Source organism: Alternaria dauci, chromosome 6 (assembly GCF_042100115.1).
Source record: "Alternaria dauci strain A2016 chromosome 6, whole genome shotgun sequence".
In the NCBI taxonomy this organism is placed as follows: Eukaryota; Fungi; Ascomycota; class Dothideomycetes; order Pleosporales; family Pleosporaceae; genus Alternaria; species Alternaria dauci.
The window spans coordinates 509,746-535,697 of record NC_091277.1 but is presented as its reverse complement, the minus strand read 5'-3'; the positions used below and the strand labels follow the sequence as shown (position 1 = coordinate 535,697).

Sequence of the window (25,952 nt, the reverse complement as noted above, 5' to 3'; positions counted from 1 at the left end):
GTATATCGAACAAGGGAAAGCGAGCGTCATGGATCTTCCTCCGCGACGCCGCAGTCTGAGGACGAATTTACAGGAGAGGCCGTGGTGGGATGAGTCGCCGCCGAGGGTGTATCTCTAGAGTGCGGCACTTTGTCTTTCGAAGAATTATTCGACTGGGCTATCGTGTTTGAATTCATGTTCGGCGTTTCCAAGGGATTGGATTCAGACACATATCAAAGTCACTGGGCATGACAAGAATACTGGGGATTTCATCAGCATCAACACCTCTGCGTCCAATGTATTACAACTGCATGCTAAGTAATGCTTCTTTTGCCCTTCAGGCTCGTGATCCAACACCTGTCACCCATTAAAAGATACGCCATGAACCCCATGCAATGAATCAAAAGACAAAGCCTTGCCAGACTGTCATGAAGAGAGCGGAATGCCCCGATGTGGGTATCGAACAATCGAAAAGGACTGGAGTTTTTTATGCCGGAAAACGCTATGCATGGAAAATGGGACGAAGATTGCAAGCAAAGACTTGCGTGACGAGATTGTATGATTCGGCTCTCGTCATGTTTACAAGAGGACAGCGAAGCCGAAGAAGACGCTGCCGAAGACGGCGGCAAGACCGAGACCGGCGTTGGGCATGAAGATGGAACCAGCACCGCCTTGGTTGGATGAGCCGCTGTCGCTGGAACCGGTCTCAGAGGCACCGCCGCCGAAGCCGGTGACGGGAATGGTGTTTGTGGCAGCGCCGTTGGAGCCAGTTGGGGCGGCGGTGGAGGCCATGGTGGTAGGTAGAGAGGTGTTACCTCGGTACGGGTCTTGAGCTCCGCATGGGTGGTCCTCACTAGTAATCACGTTAATATTTGTTTTGCTATAGCGGATCGATCAAACATACCGGCACTCGCGCTGGCAGGCACTGTCACCATTGCAGTTGTCAACGCAGTTGGTTCCCCATTGTTGGCAGATGAAGTATGGCAGAGTCTGCGAGTACTGGGTGATGTTGGGCGAGACACCACCGTCACAGACACAGGTGTAGGTCAGAGAGTCGGAATCGCAGTCGTTCTGCTCAGTGGTCATGGACTCGACGCCGGGCTGTTGGAGGCAGATGAGCGGGCATTGTGCCCTGTTCTGGTCGCACCAGTAATCTGGAGCATGTTAGACGAGGTAAAGTAGATACACATGACTCTACGCACCCCTAGTAGATTCATCGACGCTGTTGGGGTCAATGGTGTATGGGTAGTCGAGTTGGGGAGTGTCCTGGGCAGCGACCAAGCCAGTCAAGGCGGCGATGCTGAGGGCGAAGACGGAACGCATGTTGATTGTTGTGGTGGTAGTGATGGTGATGATGGAGGAGAGGTATTAGTGGATGTGCAGCAAAGGTCTTAAATTGCTAGACGGTCAACGACAGACGGCAAACAATCGAATATAAATGGCGGCTCTAAAGCGAAAGTGATGAGGAGGCTGGAAAAAAGAGGCGGCGTGTGATTATATAAAGGGAGGGATGTGTTGACGGGAAGCAATAAGCTAGTGGAGCATCAGATAGGAAGGCTCACGGAAGGGTGCGTGCGTTTCCCCGCCTACCTTCTCGCCCGGGAGGCAGCCTGTTGGGGACGGGTTGCCCGTGACTCGAGCCATCTGGCGACTGTGGAGTCGGCGTGGATGGCGTGGACGGGCGTGGAAAAGGCGGCTTTGGGTCGGAAATCGTGAGACACAGTATTGGAAGTTTCCCATTGATCCCTCGGCTGTGCAGGGATGCATAGATTTGCTTGTTCGTATTGGCCACCGCCCTAGCACCCGCTAGTCATTCACCCAGGGTCTCGCATCCTAGCTCCCTCTGCGCATCATTCCGTTGAGATGGAGCGCCGGCAAAACGCCGCCAGTTCCTCCTCCATCGTCAACAAGACACTAGACGCGACTGGCTGCATTGCTCCGGTCCAGCCGTTGCCGCACCGCACTGTACATATCTACCCCTCACCTCGACGCGGCAGCTTCTAGATACCAACCGCCTTTCCCGTTTGACGCGCCACCTGCCCAGCCATCCTACTGTAAATGGATGGAGCCGGCGAGCTTTGAAACTCGAGATCGGCCTTCGTCGCCAGCCCAAGATGATGGGGCAAATCCCGCCACTGCTACGGGCGACCGCAACAGCGTGGGCAGCGTAGTCCCGCCCTACTGGCAATCCCACCAGCGCAATGCCTCGTATTTGAGCACCTATTCTGCTGACAACGGCCGCCCCACTCCTATCGGTCTCGAGGACCATACCGACGAGGCCTCGGACCACTGCAAAGTCCTCTGGGCCAAGCATGTCACGATAGATGATTACGTTGTCATCAGCGGCACGGCTGCCGCACCTGGCTTTGGAGCTTATGTCGTCTTCAATTGCACGGTCGAGACACTGGATGTAAGTTCCGAGCCGCATGGAGATGCGCTAGCCTGCGCAGCGATGTCCTCGGAGCCAATCATCTGCATCAAATTGTTTTCCAAAGGATGGTTTCATGCAGAGGGCCCGTGGTGGAGCTGCGAGATGCTGCCTATCTCCAGGCGATGAACCTCGATGCACCTCGACGCACCTTGATGCACATGCTAATTCTTGCAGGGTGGTCCCATGAAGATACGAAAGAGGTAAGACACGTTTCCATGGTTTTCGAAAGCACCCACTGATTGTGAACAGATATTCGGAGTTTGAGGATCTGCACACGAAGCTGCTCCAGACCTTTCCTCATGCCGCGGGTTCCATGCCGCAGTTCCCACCCAAATCCGTAATATGTAAGTCACATGTCCTCATGCAGCATCACTCCACCAGACCAAATACTAATGCATCTGGCATAGCTCGCTTTAGGCCCCGTTTTCTGGAAAAGCGGAAACAAGGACTTTCATACTTTCTCAAGTTTGTTTATCGATAACGAAGCTAGCGTGCGTCGGCTGACCTATTATTAGTTGCGTTTTGCTCAACCCAGAGTTCGCTGGGTCGCCGGTCTTGAAGGACTTTCTTTTCTCGTGACGTGCGCGTTGGTTCCGGTGCACATGTTGATGTTGGTGTTTCAGGCGTGGCAAACAAGAGCTGGATGTGGATGGATTGCGGTGCCGGTAGTCTGGGGTGTGCACAACGGGCGACAGTAGCGTGCACGACTGCTGGAGCAGTTATGAATACGTCTCATTATTCCGGTTGCACGTGTAAAATATAAACCTTGCCGTAACTTGCCATGGAAGGTTACTTGAGTCTTGAATGTCGAGTTGGAGGTTGCCGGGATGGTAGGGTAGCGATTGGCTACCAGCATCGGTGGCGCTACTCTTCCAAGTATCTCATATGCGCTGTACTGCAATTCGCTGAATATTCTTCTGAAGTAGGGAGTGATATGGAGAAGGGAAGGCTCTGATATGAAGCTTAAATCAACGTCCGCCCGAGTGCCTGTATGCGAGGCATGTGTTTTGGTGAGGCGTACTGGATAGTTTCTGGGTGCAGCAGCTCGTTTGGCAAACTGCGCGAGCTCTGCCACTCGACGACCCCTAACGGCTCGCGTTTTGGCACAACTCAGCGCGACACTCAATGGCAGCTCCACAATGAATAGCTGAAAGATGACCCAGCGAATCGCGAATGATCTCGAGTCTGCTCAATATCATGGCCAACGCCGTTCGGCCTCCGCTGCTGCGAAGCTCGAATGAACGGCAGACGAGGCTCAACTTCCTGCCCGTGTCGCGCGATGACGCCCTCGAGCAAGCCCAGCGCAACCACAACCACACGCCCGCCGCGACTAGACGGACCTCGAAAAGCGGCCCATTGCTTGCGCTTGCTGATGACGACAGATCCAGCGCGCAATTCACCCACACGCCCAGCAAACCTCCTCCGCCTGCGCGCACCAGCAGCAGGAAGCGGCCAGCCACCGCCCTGGGAGAAGACGCGACCGACACGAGACCGCCCACCAAAATCACCGTTACACAACCACACGGCGAGCTTTTGCGCATCACCAATGGCGTCGCCGCCCCGCTGGGCATAGACGCCGACAGTCTCCCTTCTGCGACGTCCACGCCGGGGCCAGCCAGCTCTGCCAGGCTTGCCGCGCCCCCAGCTGTCCCCGCCCCGGCTTCGACAGCGTCGTCGACGACGACGACAGACAAGCGCAGCCTGAGAAGCCACGATGGCGGGTCCCGCCTGAAGAGCGACCTCGCCGTCTACTTTTCAAACTACGACGACATCATCGCCGGTGCGCCCAAGGAAGACGATGGTATGTCCCTGTCACTGTGACATGTCGCGTGGCCTACCCGCTGATCGCATGCAGAGTTCCTCGACATCGACACCCCCATATACATTGTCGACGAGCCAATAAAATCCAAGACGCCTGAGCCCACGCGAAGCTCACTAAGCCCGACGCGCTCACGCAAAGCGAGACTTTCGTCCCCGTCGCGCCATGCTTCGGACCCCTCAATACCCCTGGCGCCCTCCTCGACTTCCTTCACCGTCCTCGACTGGACCTCTATAGCCAATACCATCACCCACAATGACGGCCAAGACCCGCTCGCCGACCCGGTCTTCTTCACACAGCACCGGCGCGCTGAGCGCAAGGAGAAGCAGCTGCGCAACATCGAAAAGGAGCGTGCTATGCACGAGAAGGTGCAACTAGAGAGGCTCCTCGATGGGCTGCAGGGCCCAGACTGGCTAAAAGTCATGGGCATAACAGGCGTGACAGACGGCGAGAGAAAGGACTGGGAGGCCAAGCGCGACTACTTTGTCAGAGAGGTAGAAGCACTAGTCGACAAGTTCCGCGTCTGGAAGGAAGAGGAGAAACGCTTACGTGCTGAAAAGGAAGCAGCTCTCGCCGCGAGGGACGACGACGAGGAAGAAGACGGCGAAGAGACAGAAGACTCGGACAACATTGTAGTCAACGGCCGCGATCCCCCACCACCACGACACCAGCCTAAAGAACCTGAGCCACCGAAACCACGGAGACCACCGCGTCCACATGGTTTCCTCCTCCCTTTTGTGCCACCTGAACCGGCAGCGCCATTCAACTCCTTTTACGCTAAACCACACCTCCGCGCCGCTGCTCTCGGAAAACATAGACACGGTCGCAACGCTTCCGCCTTTGGCCTGCCTGTACCCGATTTCGAGGAAAGAGAGTTTGAGCTGCCAGACGACTTTATTGATCCCCAGTTCCTCAGAGACAATGCGCGCCAAAGACGGAGACGGAAGAGGGAAAGCGGAGTGAATACAGGTACAGGCACCAGTGCACATTAGTGGCGTTTGCTGGATAGCATTTTTTTTTTCATCTTCATGGGCGACGTTTTTTTTTTAACAATTTTATACCCTTACAAAAACTGTCGAGCAAGTCGAAGAATAGGGTTTCTGTGGCGTTCTTTACTTTTCTTACGGACTGGGCTGTCGGGGTTGGCGGTGGTCAAGGGCCAACGTCGTGTGTATATTACCAAGCAGAGGAATACAAGACATGATCTGCTCTTTCATGGGGTGTTTGGATACTGGTGAATGTGTGCAGTATGGCTGGTTGTTAAAGACGCTGGATGATCAAGGTATGTCTATTTTCCTTATGATAAGTGCTGGTACTGATCATCTTCAAAGGGAAATCTTTTCTTCAAAAGCTCAATCCTCCGTCGCCATGGCCTTCTACCTGCTCTAACTAGTTTTTTACTCAGTTCGGCTGGGCTACTTTTGAAAGACGACAACATAGATTCACTCATAAATGTCGTTAACACATCCCTTATAGTCTTGATCGTCCGTTCTATCGACAGAATGTTGATGGAGATGACGTAGAGGAAGCGAAAGACTCATGCAGCGGCAACAAGAGTTGACTGAACCATGATCAGGACCTGGTAGAAACACGACTGTCTTTTTGCTTTGTGCAAATACAGATAGTGAGGGCAAGAGCAGCCGCTAAGAGCCGCTAGTGAAGTGATGCAGGTACGGACTGAGATGTATCGCACCTTCTTAAACATATAAGACAGCCTGTTAGAGATGAACTGTATCTTGTTCACTCAGCATACGGACTTCCTCAACTCAAATTGTGTACACATGTCGAAGGCCTGGGAAAGTGCGCTCTGTATAGGACCTGGACGAGATAGTATGTCCCTCGACAATGAATTGAAATGCAGCACGTTCCAGTACGTCACTGATATCATTTGAGGACCAATGTATCCACCTTTTCGCAACCCACGTTGTCAACTATGTGGAAGTAGAACACGTGTTGATTGGAAAGCCTGGGTGAACCTACATAGTGTGGGTCAATTCGATCTCGTTCTTCCAACGAACGTGAAGTCATATTCGACTCGCACGCAAACGCAGTCAATCGCGCTTCTACGCCTCGACTCTTGGATCATTCAGAATTCTGCCATTTCTGTCGCAATCACAAATACATGTTCCAAATTTGTTACAACAATTCAAGGCCACCATACAACCTCGGAAGTGTCCAACATCTGACGACCATTACAAGACCTATCGACACACAATAGCTACTTTCATCGCATGGATTACTACAGATGCCCGACACAAGACTTGTACTTAGAGACGCGACGTCGCAGCCGTCCTCCGCCCTTGATAAGCAAGGACCAGCTCAACGAGGGCTTGATACAAGATGATATCGACCGGGGATCAGACGCAACGACAGTGTGCACTATAGACCAAAGCACCTTCTTGCCACGAGTAGCCAAATTGGCGCACACAGCCCAGATTGGGACAGTGACTGTGGCCAGTCAATTAGTGAACGAGAGTCCGTGTAGACGACGCGCAATATTAGAGGACGTTAGAGCTGACCACGTTTAGAAATTGTTTACTGGACCCTGAACACATTCTTTCCCACGCTGCAGCTCTTCTTCAAATCGGGTCGCTCATGTACCATTGACTGTGGAACCGTGTCGGATGCATTTGTAGGATTGGATCCTGCGCTTCGATTCAAGCTGACAGACTGCGCTCACGAAGAGGAAGGTCGCGTCTCTAACTCCATACTGCCCGAAAGATTCTCGGGTTTAGGCACCGGCCTCGTTATACAAGAAGCGGTTGTCTCTCAGCGTACGAGTATCGTAGTGAAGAACAGCCAGCAATGGGCACCGCACGAGCCACCTCAGTTCCGGATCGTTACAGAACTGCATACAGTCATCGGGCTGAGACTAAGGGGGATGGATGAGATGGCTTTCATATGGGCGAGAAAGAAAACGCCTTTCGAGGGAAGAATATGGGTTGATATGAGAACAGCCGAGCTGCGAGATGACGTTCCGATACCGTCCATATCTTTTCATGGGAGTGACACGAGACCGGGGGCCCAACGGATCGTGGTCATCCAGGACAGCTTGATTGCGCGTGATAACCCGGAGGGTCAGAATAAGCCACCTGCCAAGCTGTGATTATGTGCAGGGCGGAGCTCACATGCGGAGATATCGATCGGTATATCGGACTTTCAATGTAGCGACACAGCAGGCGCACCGCGGCAGCGTTGTAGTAAATGTCTGGCATCACATCAGCTTAGTAATACATCCTACAATACTTGCTCCAATTGAGTGTGATCATATCCACCCGGGAAGACCCGGCCAGGCATGAGCGACAGGTGTCTGGAGCTGGTACGTGGTCCGGAAATGGCCACAGCGGACAAAAACCTACGGAGTGTATTTTAAGACTGACCGGAGTGTGATTACTAGTAATCACGGACGAGTGTACAAGACTGGAGGATCCGAAGCGGTAGGGATCGAAGTGGGGTACTGAGTCGGTCTAAGGAACTGGCGCGAGTATAAACACACTACTACCCACGTCGGTACTGTCCAGCCAAAGCACCTCGCAACTTCTACAACAGTCAGTACATCTTGCAAGTATTTACAGATCTCTACTAATAGCCAACAGAGCTCTTACAACACACTCCAACTGAACATCATCATGCCTGGCTCGACTATTCTCGCCCTCTACCCTCGCAAGGATGGCGCCACTTTTGACAAGGAGTACTACCTGACAAAACACATGACTATCGCCATGAAGATTTGGGGCTCACGCGGTCTGAAGTCGTACACCGTCAGTGAACTCAACGGTGACGGCCCATATTCTATTTCCACCGTCATGGAGTTTGAGAGCCCAGAAGCTCTTGAAAAGTGCCTGCAGGATCCAAACGTCAAGGAGATCATGGACGACGTAAAGAACTTCAGCAGCGAGCAGGTGGTTTTGGTCCACGGCAACGTTATCGCAACGAGTTAAGTTGGAACCAAAAGGAGAAATTGGCCGATGATGACGAGAGATAGACACAATGACGAGCCTCATGCAGGGCGTATTGTGGAGACGGAGGTGGGATGAGGTTAGCGGCGTGAAAGCTGCATGGAGGGGTAGCTTCCTTATTGCAATGCCCCGCACTTCCATCTTCCGAGGCGTCTCACGCCAGTACACGCACCATCTTGTACCCACCTCCCTGCATTCTTAGTCAATCGAATATCGTTAGAGCTCTTCTCCCCTCACGTGTATGAATACGAAGCTTAGAGTCAGTGTTGGGATAAAGATACCCTTCTCCTATCTGGATGTTTCATAGTGTAGGTTCTGGATATCTCCTTTTCAATAACTGAACTGCGGTCTTATACCTACCGTAGTCACAGCCAGGCAAATAAGATGAGTCCCGATGCGCGTTTAGAGATTCTATGGACATCTTTGAAGCCATCAGGCTGCCACCATAAAACACTTCATAAATCTACGGACCACCATACACTGCATAATCAAGCAACTATCCAAGTAACATCTCAATCTTTAATGACTCCATTAAAGCCCCATGTAATAACATGCGAGCCTTTCAATCCAATCCAAAGCTCCACATGAACCACTACTCACTACCTGTTATTATGTACGAGAAGAAGATGCAGACGCAAAATATATACAATGAACATCGGCATCTCGTCTCATACTCTTCGATCCAATTGTAATCGACCCAGAGATAATCTCAACCACTTCCTAACTTGATATTCCATCTATTCAACGTCGGTACTGTCCCTGAGCCTGTTGCTGTGCGAACTTGGCTGCCTGTTGCGCCTGATCGAAGCTTGCGCCGTAGGCCTGCGTGGGCGGGTTCTGCTGTTGTTGTTGTTGCTGCTGAGCCATGTTACCATAGCCTTGCGGCGACGACTGTGGGAAGTATTGGCCCTGCGGCGTCTGCGCCGGCGAGATCCAGCCACCAGGGATATTCATCTGCGGGGTTGGTGTCTGGGGGAAATACTGCTGCTGCTGTTGCTGGTACATAGGGTGCATCTGGCTTGGCGTAGAGTACGCCATGCCGACCATTCCTGACGGTGTTCCAGGCCCGGTAGGCATACCCATGACACTAGGAGTGCCCATCATACTAGGGGTACCCATCATGCTAGGAGCTCCCATTACGCTGGGCGCACCACCACCAGTTGGTAGTCCCATCATGCTCGGCGCATAAGTGCTCTGAGCCTGAGCCTGAGCCTGGGCCATCGCGAACTGCTGCTGCTGCTGCTGCATCATCTGCTGTTGGCGTTGCTGAACCTCCATCATTTGGCGTTGTTGGTTCTGCAACGTACGCCTATCGATCTCGGATTGCATAGCGGGAGTGAAGCTGTGGCGATTGGCCTTTTGAGCTGCTTTCTCCTTCTCACGGTGATCGATGTAGCCTGTCAGTCCTGTTGGTGCCGGTTTCTGTAGTTTCTTGGAGGTTTGCGACAAGTCCAGAAGAGGAGTGTTTGTCATTCGAGCAACTTGTTCCTGCTCGCGAGCTGATAAGGTGGTGGGCCGTTGATCAAGCAGTGTCTCAGCACCACGGCTCAACGGGCGACTAGGTGGACGAGCAGGTCCGGGCGAACCCTGGGGCGAATGCCGTATCTGACTCCAGTCCCCAGAATGTGTGCGGACGAAAGGAGGCTGCATCTGGCTCCAATCTCCAGAGTGTGTGCGACCGGTAGTAGGCTGCATTTGACTCCAGTCTCCAGAATGCGTGCGACCGAATGGAGGAGGGGTATGCGACTTGCTTCTCCCATGTCCGTACGTCATAGGCTGCTGCTGAGTCGCACGTTGCATTACCCATTCTTCAGGATCCAGCCTCTGTCGATCTGGCTGCTGTGGTGAGGCTGCAGCCGGTTGCCACGCGACCTGTCGTGAGTCGTTTATCTGTGGAGAGTTTGAACCACTAGGCACATGCATAGGCGTGTTTGGTGTGCTTCCTGCAGAGATGAACGAAAGTCGGTTCTGTTCGTTCGGAGTCGTCGCAAGGTTCTCTTTGGATCGCGAGGCACTGTTGTCGTGTAACATCTGTGTCATGGTCCCGCTGGTGCCTGGGCGCTTGCCGTCAAAGTCTAGAGCGTACGTTGGGCCAAAATCAATACTGGGCACAGCTGCAGGTGCCTGTGCTGGGTCCAGCACTGATTTGTAGCCATGCGGATCTTCATCCGAAGGAGGCTTCACATTTGGGTCTCCGATCATTGTCAAGACGCCACTTCTAGGACGATCTGCGCGTCGTTCCGGCACCTTTCGTGGCGGAGAAGCAGGCTCCTCCTCTTCAGCAATGCTAGCATAGTCTGGTGTAGAAGTCGATATCGCATCGTCGTCGTAGCGACTACTAGATGCACTTGCCTGACGGTGCAGTGTAGGTTGGGTATTGAAAGCGTCGAGAGCTTCAGGGTCGATTACGTCTTCTCGTAAACTGTCGAGTCTTGAGCTTGTAGTCGAAAGGGTATCATCCTCTTCTGAGGCTAGGGGAGACGGACCTGGTACGGGTTTACGAGGTATACCGCCACTTTCGGGATGTGGGCGGTAAGGAAGCTCGTGGGTGGGGGGTTGCGGCGGCAACTCACTGTGTTCTGGAACTGGCGGAGCTGTCGGCTGATAGCCTGTTGGAGAATCGACGAATTCGGAGTGCTCGACATAGGGCGATGCAGGAATGGTAGATAGGCGGTTACCAGAGTTTTGGTTCGATGGGGGTGGCCTTGAGTTTACACCAAGATACATGGCCTGCCCTTGATCACCGTATCCATTGTAGTCGCCACTGCGCCTGCTCTGTATAGTATCCTGGTTTCTCCAGGCTGCAGCTGCACCTGCCCCAGCTAGGCCAACTGGGAACGATCCATGTGAGGCATCAGCCATTTGCTGCAGCGTAGCAGAATCGACGGCAGGGTTTGGCTTCGCCATAGGCATGTTGGGGCGAATAGGCGGCTTTTGGTTGGCAGCGTGCTCCTGAGTAGGAGGAAGGTCAACATAACCCTGCGGCGGAGCAGACAAATCTGCCGGAGGTGGCGGAAGGTTCTGCGGCTCCTTGACAGGGCTCTCATCGTAGTCGGACGCCGAATCGTACGGTTGGACTGCGCCATTCGAGGAGCTGTTGAGCACACGGTGTTGGGGAGGAGTCGGCGCGCGTTCGTCCTCGTAGGGCGTTTCGTCTTGCGTAAACCTAGATGGCGAGTTCTGGTTGTTGGGTCCGCTGACTTGCTCCGATACCGATCGCTGATGGCGTGGAGTACCGAATGGGTTCACTGCGGGAGCGGTTCCGGCACGACGGGTCTTTGGCACTTCAAAGTCCGGAAATTTACGTGTAGGCGACGACTGGCGCGTGGACGGACTAGAGCGAACAGAACCCTGGTCTTCGAATCGTAGACCGCGTGGTGTGAAGCCTGCTCGGCTGACGGTATTCCTACGGCTGGCGCGGCTGTAGACCGACTCTGCGTCCTGGGTTACGGACGTCATACGTGTCGACGTCAGGTCCTTCAACTGTTTCCTCCACTGGCGCTCTGACCATTTGTCACTGCCCTCGGTATTGATCAAGCCCACGACATCCCACATCTCCAAGTAGCCGTACCGTCTGTCGGAAGGCATGGCGAACATCAAGCCACGGGTATCCAACACGTCCGCGATGAGCTTTTTTGGGCGTCCGTATAGCGAGAACGTATCGAAGACAGGGAAGAGAAACTGGAGCATAATCTCAAATCCTGAAATAGCCGGACGCGACTCTGGCATGACAAAGACGAATCCTTCTGTCGTGCTTTCTGGCGTGGAGTGTACTGTAATCTTGCCCTCGATCTTGACCAGCGTGGACTGGTCAATTAGCGGCTTCGATTGTGGGTAGATGGCGTAACACGAGTATGCGTCCCTGACAGTGGCAATGGCCTTTGTCTTCTTGGTAACCTTCTTGGTCTCGTAGAACTTGATGTCGCCCTTGAGTATTGGTGGCCGCTCGTAAGCGTTGCCCTTCTTCTGTAGCTTTTGCAATTTGATATACTCCTTCTCGTCTGGTGGAGAGACGACACACCAGCAGCGGCGCCATGGGGTGCCTGCGCCAAATCGAACGCGTACCCAGTCTTCGTACTTTGCGCACTGTCGATCCAGAATCATGCGGATGTTGTTGAGCGTCTTGCCCTTGCCAGCAATCAATGCGCCCGTATATGCTTCCGAGAGAGTTGTATGTTCGTACATGGCGAGGCGGATGCCAGCGGTCCACTGCGTAAGGGCGTGGTAGGAATCGAAGTGGAAGAGGAATTTGTTGCTCGCAGCTGTCGACACGCTGAGGATGTTGTCGAGCTTCTTTCCGTCTTTTAGGGTCATGGAGGGGATCTGGTGGGGTTAGAGGGGTCTTGTGGAAGTTATGGATGAAGGTACCATGTGGATCGCAGCGTCTGTCAGGTTGATGAATGTTGGCAAGACTTCAGTCTCGCCACCGGCCCGGTCCAGCGCACTCGCATCCCATAGTGAGAGAATGGTGCCAACAAGCTGGACAAAGTACTCCTGCCACCTTCGATCTGGCGCAGGACGGCCACCTGCGTTGCCGTCAGTATCACAAACAAGCATTGCTTATAGGTCAGACGTACGGGTATCGGTGTCGTGGAACTTGAGGAAGTAACCCTCTTGGTACAGCTTGTTGGAATGGCTGTTGAGGAACATGAAGATGCGCTGCAGCTCTGGCAGTGTGTCCTGGCTTACTTCCATGACTGGCGGTTGATATGTTTGGATCATGGACATGGGGCGTACTGAGGCTCGGGAGTCGCTACGGTCGCGTTGAGTCGCCCGAGAGGGAGGTCGCTCGTTATTGTACGTGTCCAGAGCCGTGGCGGATTGCGCAAAGTTGGCTGAAGTTACCGGTTGCTTGGTAGAGGGTGAAGGCGGAGCGGGGGACGCGGGGCCCGGCGAGTGACCAGCAGACGGAGGGTTCCTCTGCAAGGTATGCTGGTTGGAACCGCCCCATTGTGACATAAACGACAGAACTGTGAAGGGGCGAACAGGGCGCAACATTAGTGAATGTTCTTCCATAGACCATCCCTGCTGACACAGTAGGGAGGGCAGCCATTATGTAGCAGGCGCATTATTTACCTCTCTTTGGACGACCCATGGCAGCGACCAGTGATGGTTCCAGGTATACGTGGAAGGTCTCTCCTCGCTGCGGTACACAATGCAGGTGCTCTACGGGCGCGTTGTTGGTATTGGGCCAGGCGCGCAAGCCACGGGTACACCGGCTTGCTGGATGTTGCGATGCAGGGACTAGAGGCGTTCCTCGAAAACGAGCGACAAGAGGACAGAATTACGGGCGGGTGCAAAGTAGGGAGGAGGGAGAAATTATGGAAAACTACAAGGAGCGAAAGAGCGGTAGGCGTAGTACGTATAGCTAAGGTCCGTGGTGGAGTTAGACTTGTGGAGGGATTTCTGGGCGCGCGCGGCAGGGATCAGACATGCCTATGACGCGAACCTTGGAGAAAGGGTTCTTAGGAGATCGGCGAGTTCTGGATGATCCCTCTACCGAGTGACAGATCTGTACTTGACCATGAATTTGTCCATGTCGGCGCAGACTGAAAGACGTTGCTCATCGACAACGACGCATGGCCGCGTGTTCTCAACGCGGGAATCCTTCCAAACATCTCCATGGCCACTGCACGCTTACTCATTGGCCCTTAGTCGTATTCCCAGCCCATTCTGAGGCCCCGTACTAGACTAAATTCGCGGCCGCCCGCCTGTCTTCGGCCACTCGGCACAACCTTCTCCTCTTCTGGGTAGCCATGATGGTGTGGCTGTGCATCTTGGCCTCGATATGTGTTGTTGGCAATAGTGGCCGGAACGCGGCTCACGGAATCTGGGGTACCCAGTTGTGCTACTACCATCTTGTCCGGAACTATCAAATGCGCTGGCCGGGCATACAGATCTTGCTTGCATGCAATCCTAGTCAAGCAGCCTCTGCCTCTTGTGCTGCGTCACGATGTCTTTTCAAAACAACGATATTCACTTGGATAAACATGGCCGGTTGAATGACGAATGTCATCGTCAATGGTGGCGTCACGTAAATCAAGGCTGGGCTCTGTAGCCGTGGACGGGTCCATGGTTTGTTTTGTTCCGGCGACTACACATTGGTAATCCAGGACGAAGCCGCCGCCATGCCTCTTTTGTCCTGAGCACTTCTCAAGAGAGACCTTATGCTGACGAGAACCTCCTTGCCTTGCATTGCATTACATTGCCTTGCATTGCCTTGCCTTTGCGTTTGTGGAACATGTGGTGATGGATCATAGCTATGCAGAGGTCTGACAACCATGACACACGTGATGTCATACATCGGGACTAGCGTTCCATGACTGCGGTACCGTCATTGCTCCAGCAGCTGACAACGCGTCGGATCGGTTACTCCACTTCGAACGCGTCTCATGTGCGATGTTCGTACATCTCGTTTTGAGTCTACACATCGAACCCTGAAGCCAAAACACGGAATCATCAACGCCTTCAGTCCGCCGCTCTCTCACCGAACCTTCGCTCACGTCTCGTTGTGTCTGTCAGAGTGTTGGTCGTATCCGCTTTGACCGTACGCGAAAGCTCGAACACCCACAATCACCACGCACGACAATCACTCCACCGAACCACAAACGCCAAACCCCCATCCCCAATCGCTCACAATGGCGCGCAAACGCAAGGCAGTAGATAAAATGCCCGTGCATACTGCGTCTGCCCCTCCAATCAGCGATGCGATGGACCCCGCCGCAAAGAAACGAAAGATCGACTGGTCGACGGTAGACAACTTTCCTGGCTTCAAGGTCGTAGCTGTAGACACCAAGGCACCAAAGAAGCAAACCAAGGCCCTGACTACACAGAAAAAGCGCAGTGCAAATGGTTTGGAGAACAACAAATACCCTGGTCACCTTGCACCTCTAGACGCAGACATCGTAGAGCCAAATCAATTCCAAGACATGCAACTGGGCCAAGTTCATGTCAAGATCTTACCCGCACGATACTGGGAGAGTACAAACCGCTATCGCAAGTTTACCAGTGAGTCCCAGGCTTGTGATGCATCCTGAGTCTGGTCGCGCTAACACAAACGCTTCAGTAAACGGCGAAGAATTCCAAGTCGGCCAGATGGTCTTTGTGAGAAAGAGCGAACAAGATCACGTCGAAGAAGGTCCGATTTCAGTACAGCATTGGCTCGCCAAGGTGCTCGAGGTCCGCGCCGGAGACGCCTCCCATGTTTACCTCAGAGTATTTTGGGCATATCGACCAGAGGATCTACCGGGGGGTCGACAACCGCATCATGGTGGAGCCGAGCTGATAGTCAGCAACCACATGGACGTCATCGAAGCCGTCACAGTAGAATCTATTGCAAATGTGGTACATTGGAACGACAAACCAGAGGACATGGAACTTCCGGCAGATCAGCTGTTCTTCCGTCAAAGCTTCGATATCACAAAGAAGACCAATCGATTAAGCGTACGTACTCTCGTTGCAACTCTCCACCTCATACTGACCATGCCACAGAAACTGAATACCTATTGCATTGATAAGCAGCCCAGCAATCCGGACGAGCTTCTTGTTCAATGCCCACATTGCAGAGAGTGGCTTCACGCAGGGTGCTTGAAACAGCGAGCGCTCCAAGACTTGAGCGCAAAGCAAGCGGCGACCCCATCGAAATCTAAGAAGCAAAGTCGACTCAGCAAAAGCGAAATCGCATCCAGCCAGAGCGAAGCCGCACGAACCTTTGAGGCAAAGATGAAGGGGGGCAGCAAGACCCGCCTCACAATCATAGAGAAGCATGAAGGGAAGATTAAGCGGAAGTGGAACGTAGACATATCGTGTCTCATGTGCAGCAAGATAATTGAGAAGGCTGGGGACGTTGCATCAGAGAAGCCTGCGCCTTCGACCGCAGCCCCTCAAATTGGCGATGATGCAGACGACAAAGACAACGTCACTTTCACCAAGACATCTGGCGTCGGCGATACGCCAATCCGGGATGGTGACGCGGACTCAGTCATCGGTGACGCAGACGACTATAGACAAGTTGAGATCAAAGATGCACCGACAACTGACACCGAGTCAAAGGGTGAGACAGCCGAACCATCCTCATCCGACTAACAACTAAAATCCGTTCCTAGGACCAAGGAAGAGAGGCCGTCCACTCGGATCCTTGGGGAAGAAGAGAAAACGCGCTTCTTACGGTTCGGCTATGAAACCTACTTTACCACATACAAAACGTCTCAAAACAGAGACTGGCAGGGAGGACTCTCCTCCAGATGCTGTGCAAGACATGGCTACGAGTGCGGTGGTGGCGACTACAGCGACAATGGCTTTCGAATCAAGGGAAGATACGGCAGTAGCTTTTGAGCCTGCGCAGGATGCGACTTTGGCTTTTGAAGCTGCCAAGGATGCGACAGAGACGACCAAGTCTGAGCCTCAGGAGGAGATACCTACAATCGCTACACTCAGGACACCTACTCCAGCCTCTATGAGCGAATCAGTCTTCCAATCCGGTATACGATCTGTGAAGCGACTGCTCTGGCGAACATGATACTCTTGGCTTAGGCCATATTTTCATTTGCGTATGTAGATTCGAAACGTGTAATGGTAGATACCCTTTGCTATGGCGTACCAGCGCTGCGGGTTTCGGGAGAGTGGCCTTTTTCAGTATTGATACTTGCCGTCAATTCATATTTCACCATGAACAAATGGGTCCTATAGAATAGTGAATTATGCATTCTTACTCCAGCCGGTCTAACTATACGAATCCAGTAGACAGATGAGGTTCGTTAGTGCCAGCAAACGGGGGGTATATCCACCTAGCGTCCCATCCACCATGAAAAAAGAATGAAAACATAAAAACGCCGTCGCTGAATGCTGTAGTCCTAATCGCATCATGCAGCTGTCTTAATTCCTCCATTTTCCCAAGTCCTTTTTCGTTCGCTGGAGGAGGAAGATATGCCCATCCGTTATAACACCTTAAAAATGCATGTTACCCTTGGTCCTCATGTTTACCCCCCCTAAACCTCCCACTTCCTGAAACTGCCATCAGCCAGCTTCCCGCTCACAACTTCCGCTCGGTAGGTAGTTTATTTTTTCCCACCTTCATCTTTAGAAGCAACCTCGGCCTTTCACTGCCACCCCTCTCCACGGTAACAAATCCGCTCTTAGCGGCACCGTTACCATTCAACATACTGCTTGCTTCCAAACTCTGACGCTTAGACGGCCTATCGTCGTCCCCGTTTCCAGAAACCAGTTTGCGTTTCCTGCTCTCTCCTGGAGGGAATCTTGAGAGAAGTCGAGAAGGAAGGCGTAGCTTGACGATTTTGCTTCTCTTCTGCTTGATTACCGGCCTTGCTATGGCTAATATATTAGCAGCAACGGGGCGTGATGGAGGAGGAACGACGCTGGGTCGGGGTGATGGGGCTGCACTCGGGCGCGGTGAGGGAGCGGCGCTGGAAGGTCTCGATGGTACGGTGGAGCCAGATGCGGTTTTGGTCCTGATCTTGAGCTTGGGAGCCGGCAGAGGGACGGGTGACTGAATGGTAGGAGTGGTAGACATAGGTTTCGGCACTTTGATGATTGTCGGGGCTGGTTTCGGAGTTGGCTTCGCTTGGGCAGGCGTAGAAGCTGGGGCAGAGACCTTGGGCAGTGGAACCGGAGTCTTGGTAACTGGGGCAGGAGCTGGCTGTGCCGAAATGGGGGCCTTCGGAGCCTGAACAGGAGCAGGTGCTGAAACCGCTGGCTTGGGGGTTGCTGCTGGGGTCGCAATCTTCTTTGAAGGTTGCATCAGTGGCACCTCTGGGGTTGACGAACGCGAATCCGTCTGAGCCGGAGCAGCAGGGGGTGGCGCCGGCTGTGCTACTGCTATTGTTGAATTTGCTACTGGGGCTGGAGACGCCGGCTTTGACATGGGTGCTGGTGATGGCGAATGGTAGACAGTGGGCGAGAATACGATAGACTGGTTCCTCGAATGGGCATGGGGAGTTCCAGCCGTTGGCGGTGGAGATGTGGCAGACTTTTTCTTCCCACCGATCTTGAGCGACAACTTCGGCAATGCTGGTGGTTTCGGAGCTGGGGCAGCTGCGTCTCGTATGGGCTGAAGCACAGGTAGAGGCTGAGGTAGAGGTAGAGGTTGAGGCTGAGGCTGCTGTACCGGCGGAGCGGAAAAGCCCGCTTTTGCCTCTCGCATCTTCCTTATCTCTTCCTCTACTTCTTCCCGGGGAGGCATCTTCCTGGTCCGGAACCTGCTGTTGTGTCTAAAGCGCAGCACTCCCTTTCCGATGTGTTCCACTCTCCAGTAGCGTGGAAGAGCCAGTTTGATAGGTAGCTTGTTCACCTTCTGGTTATCGAAAATCATGTCGCAAATGTCCAGGAGCTCAGACATGTCGCTTGTCGACAGTGCTGTTGACTTCAAGGCTTCCTCCAGTACCATACGGAGGGTGATGTTACCCTGCAAGTCGCTCTTCAATCCTCTCAGAGCCCCGTTAAGGTTCTGTCGAGCGAGAGCCGACGCACGCTCAGCATTGCTGGCTTCGTTCTCGATCATCAGCGTATCTGCCGAGGTTTCCACAGTCTTCTCTGGTGCCCAAACGTCACCAGTAGCGATCTGTCCGATAGCGATGCCGAAGATGCGTAGCAGCTGCTTCCTAAAGTACGGTGAGGGGTCGGACCTGATCTCGTGCATAAGAAACCTTAATATCGTATCTTTCCGGATCATGCCTAGCCGAATCAAGCATTCCCAGGCCTTCAGGCGCACGTTATCTGCGTTGCCTAGCTGGGCATACTGGAGAAATTCGGTTGGCTTGAATGGGGTAACGCGGCTCATGACCAACTTCAGTGCACAATCGAGGGCAGTGGATGTGTAGACGTTTTGGTAGGTAGGGATCCACTCATCAAGCCTCTGATGTCGGGTAAGCTCCCCAATAGCTTTGTTTGTGAAGTCCTGCTCTTGAGCCCATTCCTCGTGGCTGAGCTCGGAACTGGCAGTAGTCTTTGTGAGGGTCTCCGCAAGACACCGCATCAGTGTAGAAATGTAGTGATCGTCGCTGTAATCGTTTCCACGGTTGTCGTTGTACCGCACTAGGTCGAGCAGAAAGCGCTTTGCCTCTAATGGGGATCTCCCATCTTCGCCCTTGATCTTCGCAATGGCTTGGGGTATAGCACATTGAATCAGGTACATGCTGCGATCAGAGAAGTCGTTCGACCGAGTCATGGGCGAGTTGGGCAAGCAAAAAAGCTCGCGGAAAGCCTTCTTCAGATGGAAAAGGCCAACCCACTCGGTCCGCTTCAACGCACTCTGAGCCAAGACCATAGCCGCCATGGTTCGTATGCCGTGGAAGTATCGATTATCCATGAGGGTCTTCACCAAGAAAGTCGAAATCAGTTTATGACCTTCCTTGTTGGCGAGGAACTGTATCGACTCTGCTTGCGCAACAACATCCTTATCTTGTTGCAGCTGCGAGACGTACATGTACGATGGCATGTCCTCGATGTTGGTCCGACATATCCACTCAAAATCTGCATCAATACGGATCCACTCGTAAGCTTCACCCTCCTGCTTGGCCTCGTCTTCCGCTGGCCAATCATCTAGTCGCCACTCACTGTGCTCTTGAGGGGACATGAAGAGATCTCCGAGCATGTAAAAGGTGACATCTTCTTGTGTTTCACCCGAGGCATCAAGGCCTGCTGCAGCAGCCATGCGCTCTTTGTTCAGTCGGTTCCTCTTCAGACGCTTGTATTTTGTGTTGTACGGGATTTCCACTTTGACGTTGTTCGAGTTGATATCGACAATGTGTTCATAGGGTGTGCCGTCAGCTTCGTGAATTCGGATGGTCATTGGGCCGACAAAGGTCGGATATCCTGTCGCGGAGCGCAAGTCGCGAGACTTTTCCTTTGCTTCGCGCATGAAGTCGTCCGCGGCGAGACCGTTTTCGATATTTGTTATGGATGAATCAGCCTGAAGCTGCTTGATGGTAAGCTGTACCACCTGCTTCTTCTTGTTGAATGAAGGCACACAGTGGAAAGTCGGACATCCAGATCCTACGATCCATTGCTGGAAAAAGGACTCTAGCTTTTGGTGTCCAACCTTCTCGCATATGTCGAAGAAGTCTTCCGAAGCAATCGCGCCGTTGGGGTACTTGCCCTGACGAGCATTGAACAGCATCCTGTACAAGCACCTGTCGACACCATTCTTTCCGCTTTGTTTTACCAGGCGATTGTGGAGGATGGAGAGTACCATGAGCGATTTCAGCTCCATGAACTCAACCTCGCCCGGATCCAGCTGCAAGATGTATCCAAGCTGCTGTAATGAAGGGCGCTTCCGGTCCATTTGGATGACCTTGTCAACCATCAGCTTTTGCCGGAAACGCCAATCGTTCCGACCGAACAACTCTCGGAGGTAGAGCTCAGCCATGAACCAGGAGCCACCAACGATGACCCAGTGGTCTTCTGGGTTGTGTGCAATAACATCGACACCTATCCACTGGCTGGCTACCGCGTGTACCAGCACCCTAGTTGTGTGTTCCAGCGGCTCCCATACTGTCTCGGGAAACAGCAAGCGAGAGCTGCAGATGGAGAAGGAGGCTGTATGCGCAGTGTCCCACTCCAAATCATCGACAAATGCGAGCTTGTAAGAGTTGCCGAACGCATAACTCTGGAAGCGCTCGGTGAAGGTGTCGAGTGCTCGGGCTAGCATCATGGCGCTATTCCGGACCTCGTTTTCTTTGCCTGGCAGACAGAAGGCATGGACCTTGATGGCATTCTCTCCCAAGCGCTCGTCGTCAAGTGTATCACGGTATTCTGAGAGATCGACGTGTTCGAAGGGGCCGATTACGAAGCCGATATGCTGTGGAAGGACAAGTGTATCGCAGGAGAAGCTCGCCGTCTTTCGAGTGGAGTCGGCGGGATCGAGAATCTTTATATGTTAGCACAAAACACATGAGATGGTGCATATGGAGACTCACATCGTCTGTAAGTGTGCCAGAACAGATGACTTGCATCTCCATGGCCTTCTCTTCCTCGGACAAGTCCACCTGGTCGTCGTCCGCGTCCAACATGACACTGTCGGCCTTGTCAGCACCCTCTCTCTGTGCTTGCGCATTCGAATGAGGATTTGGAGTTTTGCTAAGCGCATCCCCCAGCGTTCGTGGGTAGCGAATCGAAACATCGAATAGACAGCGCGTTTCGCCGTCGTCTATGCACGGAAACAGACACGATGCCGAACCGGGAAAGGACGAGTTGCGCGTGTAGGCATGCGGGTACCGGGCGTCTCCATCCTCGATTCCGACGAATTGTAGCGCGTCCCGGAAATCGTCCAGTTCGTATTCAATCTCCAGCTTCAGCGGCGCATAAAAGGTGCCCGGGGCGTCGTCGGTCATGCCAGCCTCGGAAGGCTTCACTTCCCGAATCTTGACCCTGTCGGGCACCGTAATAACCAGCTCGTCCTCCCCGCCCTGCGCATGTCGCGCTATCCGCTCTTTTGCATAGTGGTACTGCTCGAGGCCGGTGCCGGGATACAGCGTCAGGCGCTGGTGCAGGTTCGAGTAGCTAAAGGCGGCCCTCTCTCCGTCGATCTTGATGCTCGTCGGCCTGAGCTGGCGGCAGTTGAGTGCAATGTCCCGCAGCTGGGCCTGGTCGGGCTGTATGTCGAGTGTGGTGAGGCCTTTGACGCGGCGCGGTGCAAAACTGAAGTCGAGCTCGAGCTGCTGCTTCAACAGGGTGAAGGAGCCGCCCGACGAGGCGTCGTCCGCTACGTCGGCGAGCTCGTTGGGCGCCATGGTAGGCGACGCAGGCGGTGCTGCTTCCGAGATTACGGCGGGTGGGTTGCGGTCGAGGTTTGTGGCGGGTGTTGACTGAGCCTTTGACTGCGATACGCGTAGATGCCCGGGAGTTCGCGACAATGGCCGCTACGCTAAGCCTTGGCCCGTGCGGCTTGAACTGGGGCGCTTGGTTCCGCGCTTCACTAACGTCACTGCGACCCACTTCACTGGCTGAGAACGTGAAAATATAAAGGAATCAAACAAACTCCAGCCTGCTTCCGGCGACATTGAAATGTACAAGACTCTTGTTCGCCCTTGTCGACAGCCGCATTGTGGTTCCTGAGAGCACCTGGGCAGTTTACACCAGCCAGCATCCTTTCCATCCAGCCCTCTTACAACAAGCGCGTAGCAGGTTACCAACAGCATAGTTCTCCAGAGCGATTTCGTGGTCGTTTCGTTCATGACATTTCATCTTGTCTCGTCATCATAACCATTTGCAAGCCATGAAGGGGCAATACTAGTCGAGCATCCCATTCCCAAGCAGACACATAGACCAGCAGGCACAATGTATTTGTTGTTCCAGGCCACTCTCATGTCGTACAATCCATATTCCCGGCGCAGTCAGGGCAGCGGTATCCCTCTGCACTCATACTCCAGTCTTTTGACTCCTTCACACCAAGAAGCTACACTGCTTGACGCACCAGATGTCCAGAGCAATGTCACAGCACTCGAACGCAGAGAGTGTTCGTGACCTATCCTTTGACTACAGGCGCGTGAAGACTCCTCTAGTAGTCATGGCTCCAGGAGACAGTATAAAATCCGGTAGGTCGACACCATGATGGCGGTGTCAACGTCAAAACCCGAAGCCTCTCCATATTACAACGTCTCCACATCATACAGTCTAAACAAATCCCACTACTGTCATCTTCCAAACCACAAGTTCTATATCGAAGTCTATTTTAACCCGAAACCCGAACACCCGAGACGTATGCGACACCACCATGGCACAGCCAATCGTCCGTTTCACAGACCAATTCACCCCTACTCAACCTGCTATCGCACCACAGGAATGCTCGTGTCACTTTAGAAGATATGAGGGGTGTACACATTTCGGAATTGAATGGGGAGACTATGTTGTCGAATGTACGACTCTCGTATTGAATGGCGACTGCGACCATGACTTCACGGCTCCCCTCGAACTTTTTCCTAGGCTAACGGGAAAGTGTCTATCATGCCGCAACGGGGGTAGTGGACCGCTTGATGCATATGAGGAGGAACGGAAGCGAAGACCAAAGCCACCAAAATACAAAAAGACCATTGCTCAGATGGATAAGGAAATGGAGGAGTGCGCGAATAGGTTGAGAAACATGAGATAGGCGGGGTTTCCACACAACAAGATCTACGAAACACCTGCCGTCCCCCTAGGGTACGCACTAGCAAGGCTGTCGAGCTACTCAGATTGGGAGTGCTACTTTCGGTATTTGATTTTATTTAAATATGTCGAATCACACAGACGTTCATTTTTACCACGTCTATTTAGGGAAAACATTTTCGGACCACCCCATCCACTATTCGGACCACCCCAAAAGATCAGATGAAAGCAATTCACTACTAAATATCTCTAAGAATATTATCTAACAAAAATGAGATAGAAGCAATTCACCGCCCTTAGCCCCCTAAAATATTAATCCTTCTAAAAAGATTAGATAGAAGGATTTAACCCCACCTAAATATTCTTATTAATCTACACTTTAAAATATTATTACCTAATTATGCAATATTAAGATAATGAATTGCTTCTATCTCATCTTATCTTTTTGGGGTGGTCCGAATAGTGGATAGGGTAGTCCGAAAATGTTTTCCCCTATTTATTCGTCTCTTCTCTAGACCGAGTGCAATTCTCTCATTATGTCGCGAGACAGGAAGAGTGTAGATGGGTATGGGATCTATTAATACGTCATGGATATCTTTATATCGGTTGAGCTAACTCTAGCAATGTAATATATTCATATGTTTTAATTCTGCGTCGAAAACAACGCCATCACCAAGTCCTCATCACATGCTCATCACATGCTCATCACATTCCACTTCCCCAACCAACTCCCTCATCCCCACCTACTCAAACCTCCTCCGCCTCATCCCCACCTCCAACCCCAACGGCTTCCTCAAAAATCCCTCCCTAGTCTCCAACTCGCCCTGTCGAATCTCAAACTCATACCTCCTAAACACGGTCCCCACAATAAGCGCCAACTCCATCTCCGCAACATTCCTCCCCACACAAGCCCTCGGCCCATAGCTAAACGGGATAAAAGCCGCCTTCTGTTTTTCCGTAACATTTTCCCAGCGCTCAGGCCGAAATACATCTGCGTCTTCGCCCCAGATCTCTGTCGAGTGGTGGATGGTGTATGCGGGGACGGAGAGAACGGTGCCTTGAGGGAAGTGGTGGCCTAGCAGCGTTATACCAGGGCCTGGGGGGATGAGGCGGGGAAGACCGAGCGAAGAGGTGCTGTGGATACGCATTGTTTCTTTGATGACGGCGTCTAGGTAGGGTAGGTCTTTGACTTGGGCGTAGCTTGGTACGGCGTCTGGGTCTGGCAGGGCGTCGTCTAGTTCTTTTTGGAGTTTGTGGACTACGTCTGGGTGCTGGAGACAGTGGTAGAGAAGGGCACAGGAGGTGTTGGAAGTGGTGTCTGAGCCGGCGATCAGTTGGGTTAGGGCTTCGGCTGTGAGTTCTTCGCGGCCGAGTTTCTGGCCGCTTTCGTCACGGCCTTCCATTAGGCGGGCCAGGAGGTCGACGCGCTCAGATGGTTTCTCGAGCCGCGCGTTTACGCGGGCGATTGCTATCCCGGCGAGGTCTTCGATGGCCTTCATGCCTTGGCTGAAGAAGGGATCTGGGAGGTGTTTTGCGTAGGGTTTGATAGCGGGGAAACATCCGATGGTTCTGAATGTTGTTAGTCACTAGGATCAGATACGTAGAATTGGGGGACATGATTTTGACATACCCACTAACTTCTCCTCTTCGGTTCAACACTTCGATAGCAGGAGCATATGTAATTTGCCCCCCTTTGCTAACCTCCGCCTCATCCTTGCCCTTGGCTAGCATACCGAATGGCTCTCCAAACGCCAAGTCGCCAATAACGTCAAAGGCCAGGTAGTTGAACCAATTCAGCGCGTCCATGTGATACCATTCTCCCTTCTTTTCAGCGCTTTCCGCCCTTCGATCCCACTGCTTCTGCAGCTCTTCAAGGTTATGATGAATATACTGCTCAAACTGCAACACACTCTTGGCTGAAAAGGTGTGAGATACCGTCTTCCTCTTTCTCGTATGTTCAGCACGGTCCCGTGTATTGAACAAACCACGCCTGATCGACACGAAAGCGTCATAGTACTCGCTCTTTAGGAACCCATTGCCATGACCGTAGATGTGAGGAATGGCGTCCGCATCCGCGATACTGACATGATGTGGCTGGAGGCGAACGAGCTTTCCGTATTTCTTATGTGCTTCATGGACAGCGAGAAAACGTTTCCCGCGCCGGCATTGGTATAGGAGCCAGAGATTTGTCCAAGCCGCTGGGAATGGAGCTGGTATGTCGCGGATCTGCCAATTGCGGAGGTAAGGCAGGACATAGAAGATGACCGGGATGAGAAGGATGGAATAGGGCGTCAACAGGAGCGTTGTCAAAGACATCTTAGCTGGTCGCGAGAGAGCCGGAAGAAGGAAAGAAAGAGGAGCTGAGCTCGTTAACCGAGTAGAACTACTTTCGCAGTAGCACGAAGCCCAGCGCACTTTGTCGAATCTCCGTACAATGAGTGGAACGACTCGCCTTTAACCTCCTCTTCAACGTCTAGACATGGCTCTCTTATAGCTCCAAGCCGGTATTCATCTACGCACAGTATTCACACGTGCGCTATGCTTCCCCACGCCAACACGCGACCAGCAGACGTCAGACCCATCTCGACTCCATCACCAGAATCCCCGGATTGACCAATCGAACGCCTCCAAAAACCATTCTACCTAGCCGTGTCGCAGGTCCGAA

General features: G+C 52.9%; 9 protein-coding genes across 9 annotated transcripts; 4 read left to right on the top strand and 5 right to left on the bottom strand.

The window, feature by feature from the left end:
• Positions 1 to 558: 558 nt before the first annotated feature.
• ACET3X_006525 (uncharacterized protein) lies at positions 559 to 1,302 on the bottom strand (the record flags this gene model as incomplete). Its single annotated transcript, XM_069452664.1, has 3 exons — positions 559 to 832; positions 884 to 1,133; positions 1,182 to 1,302. 3 exons carry the CDS (start codon positions 1,300 to 1,302, stop codon positions 559 to 561), a joined length of 645 nt encoding a protein of 214 aa, XP_069305293.1.
• A 739-nt stretch (positions 1,303 to 2,041) lies between these two features.
• Positions 2,042 to 2,989, top strand: ACET3X_006524 (uncharacterized protein; the record flags this gene model as incomplete). Its single annotated transcript, XM_069452663.1, has 5 exons — positions 2,042 to 2,389; positions 2,585 to 2,610; positions 2,660 to 2,754; positions 2,818 to 2,875; positions 2,926 to 2,989. The coding sequence occupies 5 exons, from the start codon at positions 2,042 to 2,044 to the stop codon at positions 2,987 to 2,989; spliced, it is 591 nt and encodes a 196-aa protein (XP_069305292.1).
• Positions 2,990 to 3,607: 618 nt separating this feature from the next.
• ACET3X_006523 (uncharacterized protein) lies at positions 3,608 to 5,221 on the top strand (the record flags this gene model as incomplete). Its single annotated transcript, XM_069452662.1, has 2 exons — positions 3,608 to 4,211; positions 4,266 to 5,221. 2 exons carry the CDS (start codon positions 3,608 to 3,610, stop codon positions 5,219 to 5,221), a joined length of 1,560 nt encoding a protein of 519 aa, XP_069305291.1.
• A 2,303-nt stretch (positions 5,222 to 7,524) lies between these two features.
• ACET3X_006522 (uncharacterized protein) lies at positions 7,525 to 8,170 on the top strand (the record flags this gene model as incomplete). The annotated part of the gene is made up of 3 exons (XM_069452661.1): positions 7,525 to 7,548; positions 7,757 to 7,777; positions 7,826 to 8,170. The coding sequence occupies 3 exons, from the start codon at positions 7,525 to 7,527 to the stop codon at positions 8,168 to 8,170; spliced, it is 390 nt and encodes a 129-aa protein (XP_069305290.1).
• Positions 8,171 to 8,929: 759 nt separating this feature from the next.
• On the bottom strand, positions 8,930 to 9,661 carry ACET3X_006521 (uncharacterized protein; the record flags this gene model as incomplete). The annotated part of the gene is made up of 1 exon (XM_069452660.1): positions 8,930 to 9,661. The coding sequence occupies one exon, from the start codon at positions 9,659 to 9,661 to the stop codon at positions 8,930 to 8,932; it is 732 nt and encodes a 243-aa protein (XP_069305289.1).
• Positions 9,662 to 10,593: 932 nt separating this feature from the next.
• Positions 10,594 to 12,883, bottom strand: ACET3X_006520 (uncharacterized protein; the record flags this gene model as incomplete). Its single annotated transcript, XM_069452659.1, has 4 exons — positions 10,594 to 10,610; positions 10,675 to 12,511; positions 12,557 to 12,714; positions 12,766 to 12,883. 4 exons carry the CDS (start codon positions 12,881 to 12,883, stop codon positions 10,594 to 10,596), a joined length of 2,130 nt encoding a protein of 709 aa, XP_069305288.1.
• Positions 12,884 to 14,582: 1,699 nt separating this feature from the next.
• On the top strand, positions 14,583 to 16,861 carry ACET3X_006519 (uncharacterized protein). The gene is made up of 4 exons (XM_069452658.1): positions 14,583 to 15,196; positions 15,255 to 15,631; positions 15,680 to 16,241; positions 16,294 to 16,838. The coding sequence occupies exons 1-4, from the start codon at positions 14,827 to 14,829 to the stop codon at positions 16,704 to 16,706; spliced, it is 1,722 nt and encodes a 573-aa protein (XP_069305287.1). The 5' UTR covers positions 14,583 to 14,826; the 3' UTR covers positions 16,707 to 16,838.
• Positions 16,862 to 17,219: 358 nt separating this feature from the next.
• On the bottom strand, positions 17,220 to 22,019 carry ACET3X_006518 (uncharacterized protein; the record flags this gene model as incomplete). The annotated part of the gene is made up of 2 exons (XM_069452656.1): positions 21,121 to 22,019; positions 17,220 to 21,071 (listed from the first exon to the last, which is right to left on the bottom strand). The coding sequence occupies exons 1-2, from the start codon at positions 21,931 to 21,933 to the stop codon at positions 17,220 to 17,222; spliced, it is 4,665 nt and encodes a 1,554-aa protein (XP_069305286.1). The 5' UTR covers positions 21,934 to 22,019.
• Positions 22,020 to 24,030: 2,011 nt separating this feature from the next.
• Positions 24,031 to 25,603, bottom strand: ACET3X_006517 (uncharacterized protein; the record flags this gene model as incomplete). The annotated part of the gene is made up of 2 exons (XM_069452655.1): positions 24,031 to 24,856; positions 24,918 to 25,603. The coding sequence occupies 2 exons, from the start codon at positions 25,601 to 25,603 to the stop codon at positions 24,031 to 24,033; spliced, it is 1,512 nt and encodes a 503-aa protein (XP_069305285.1).
• Positions 25,604 to 25,952: the final 349 nt, after the last annotated feature.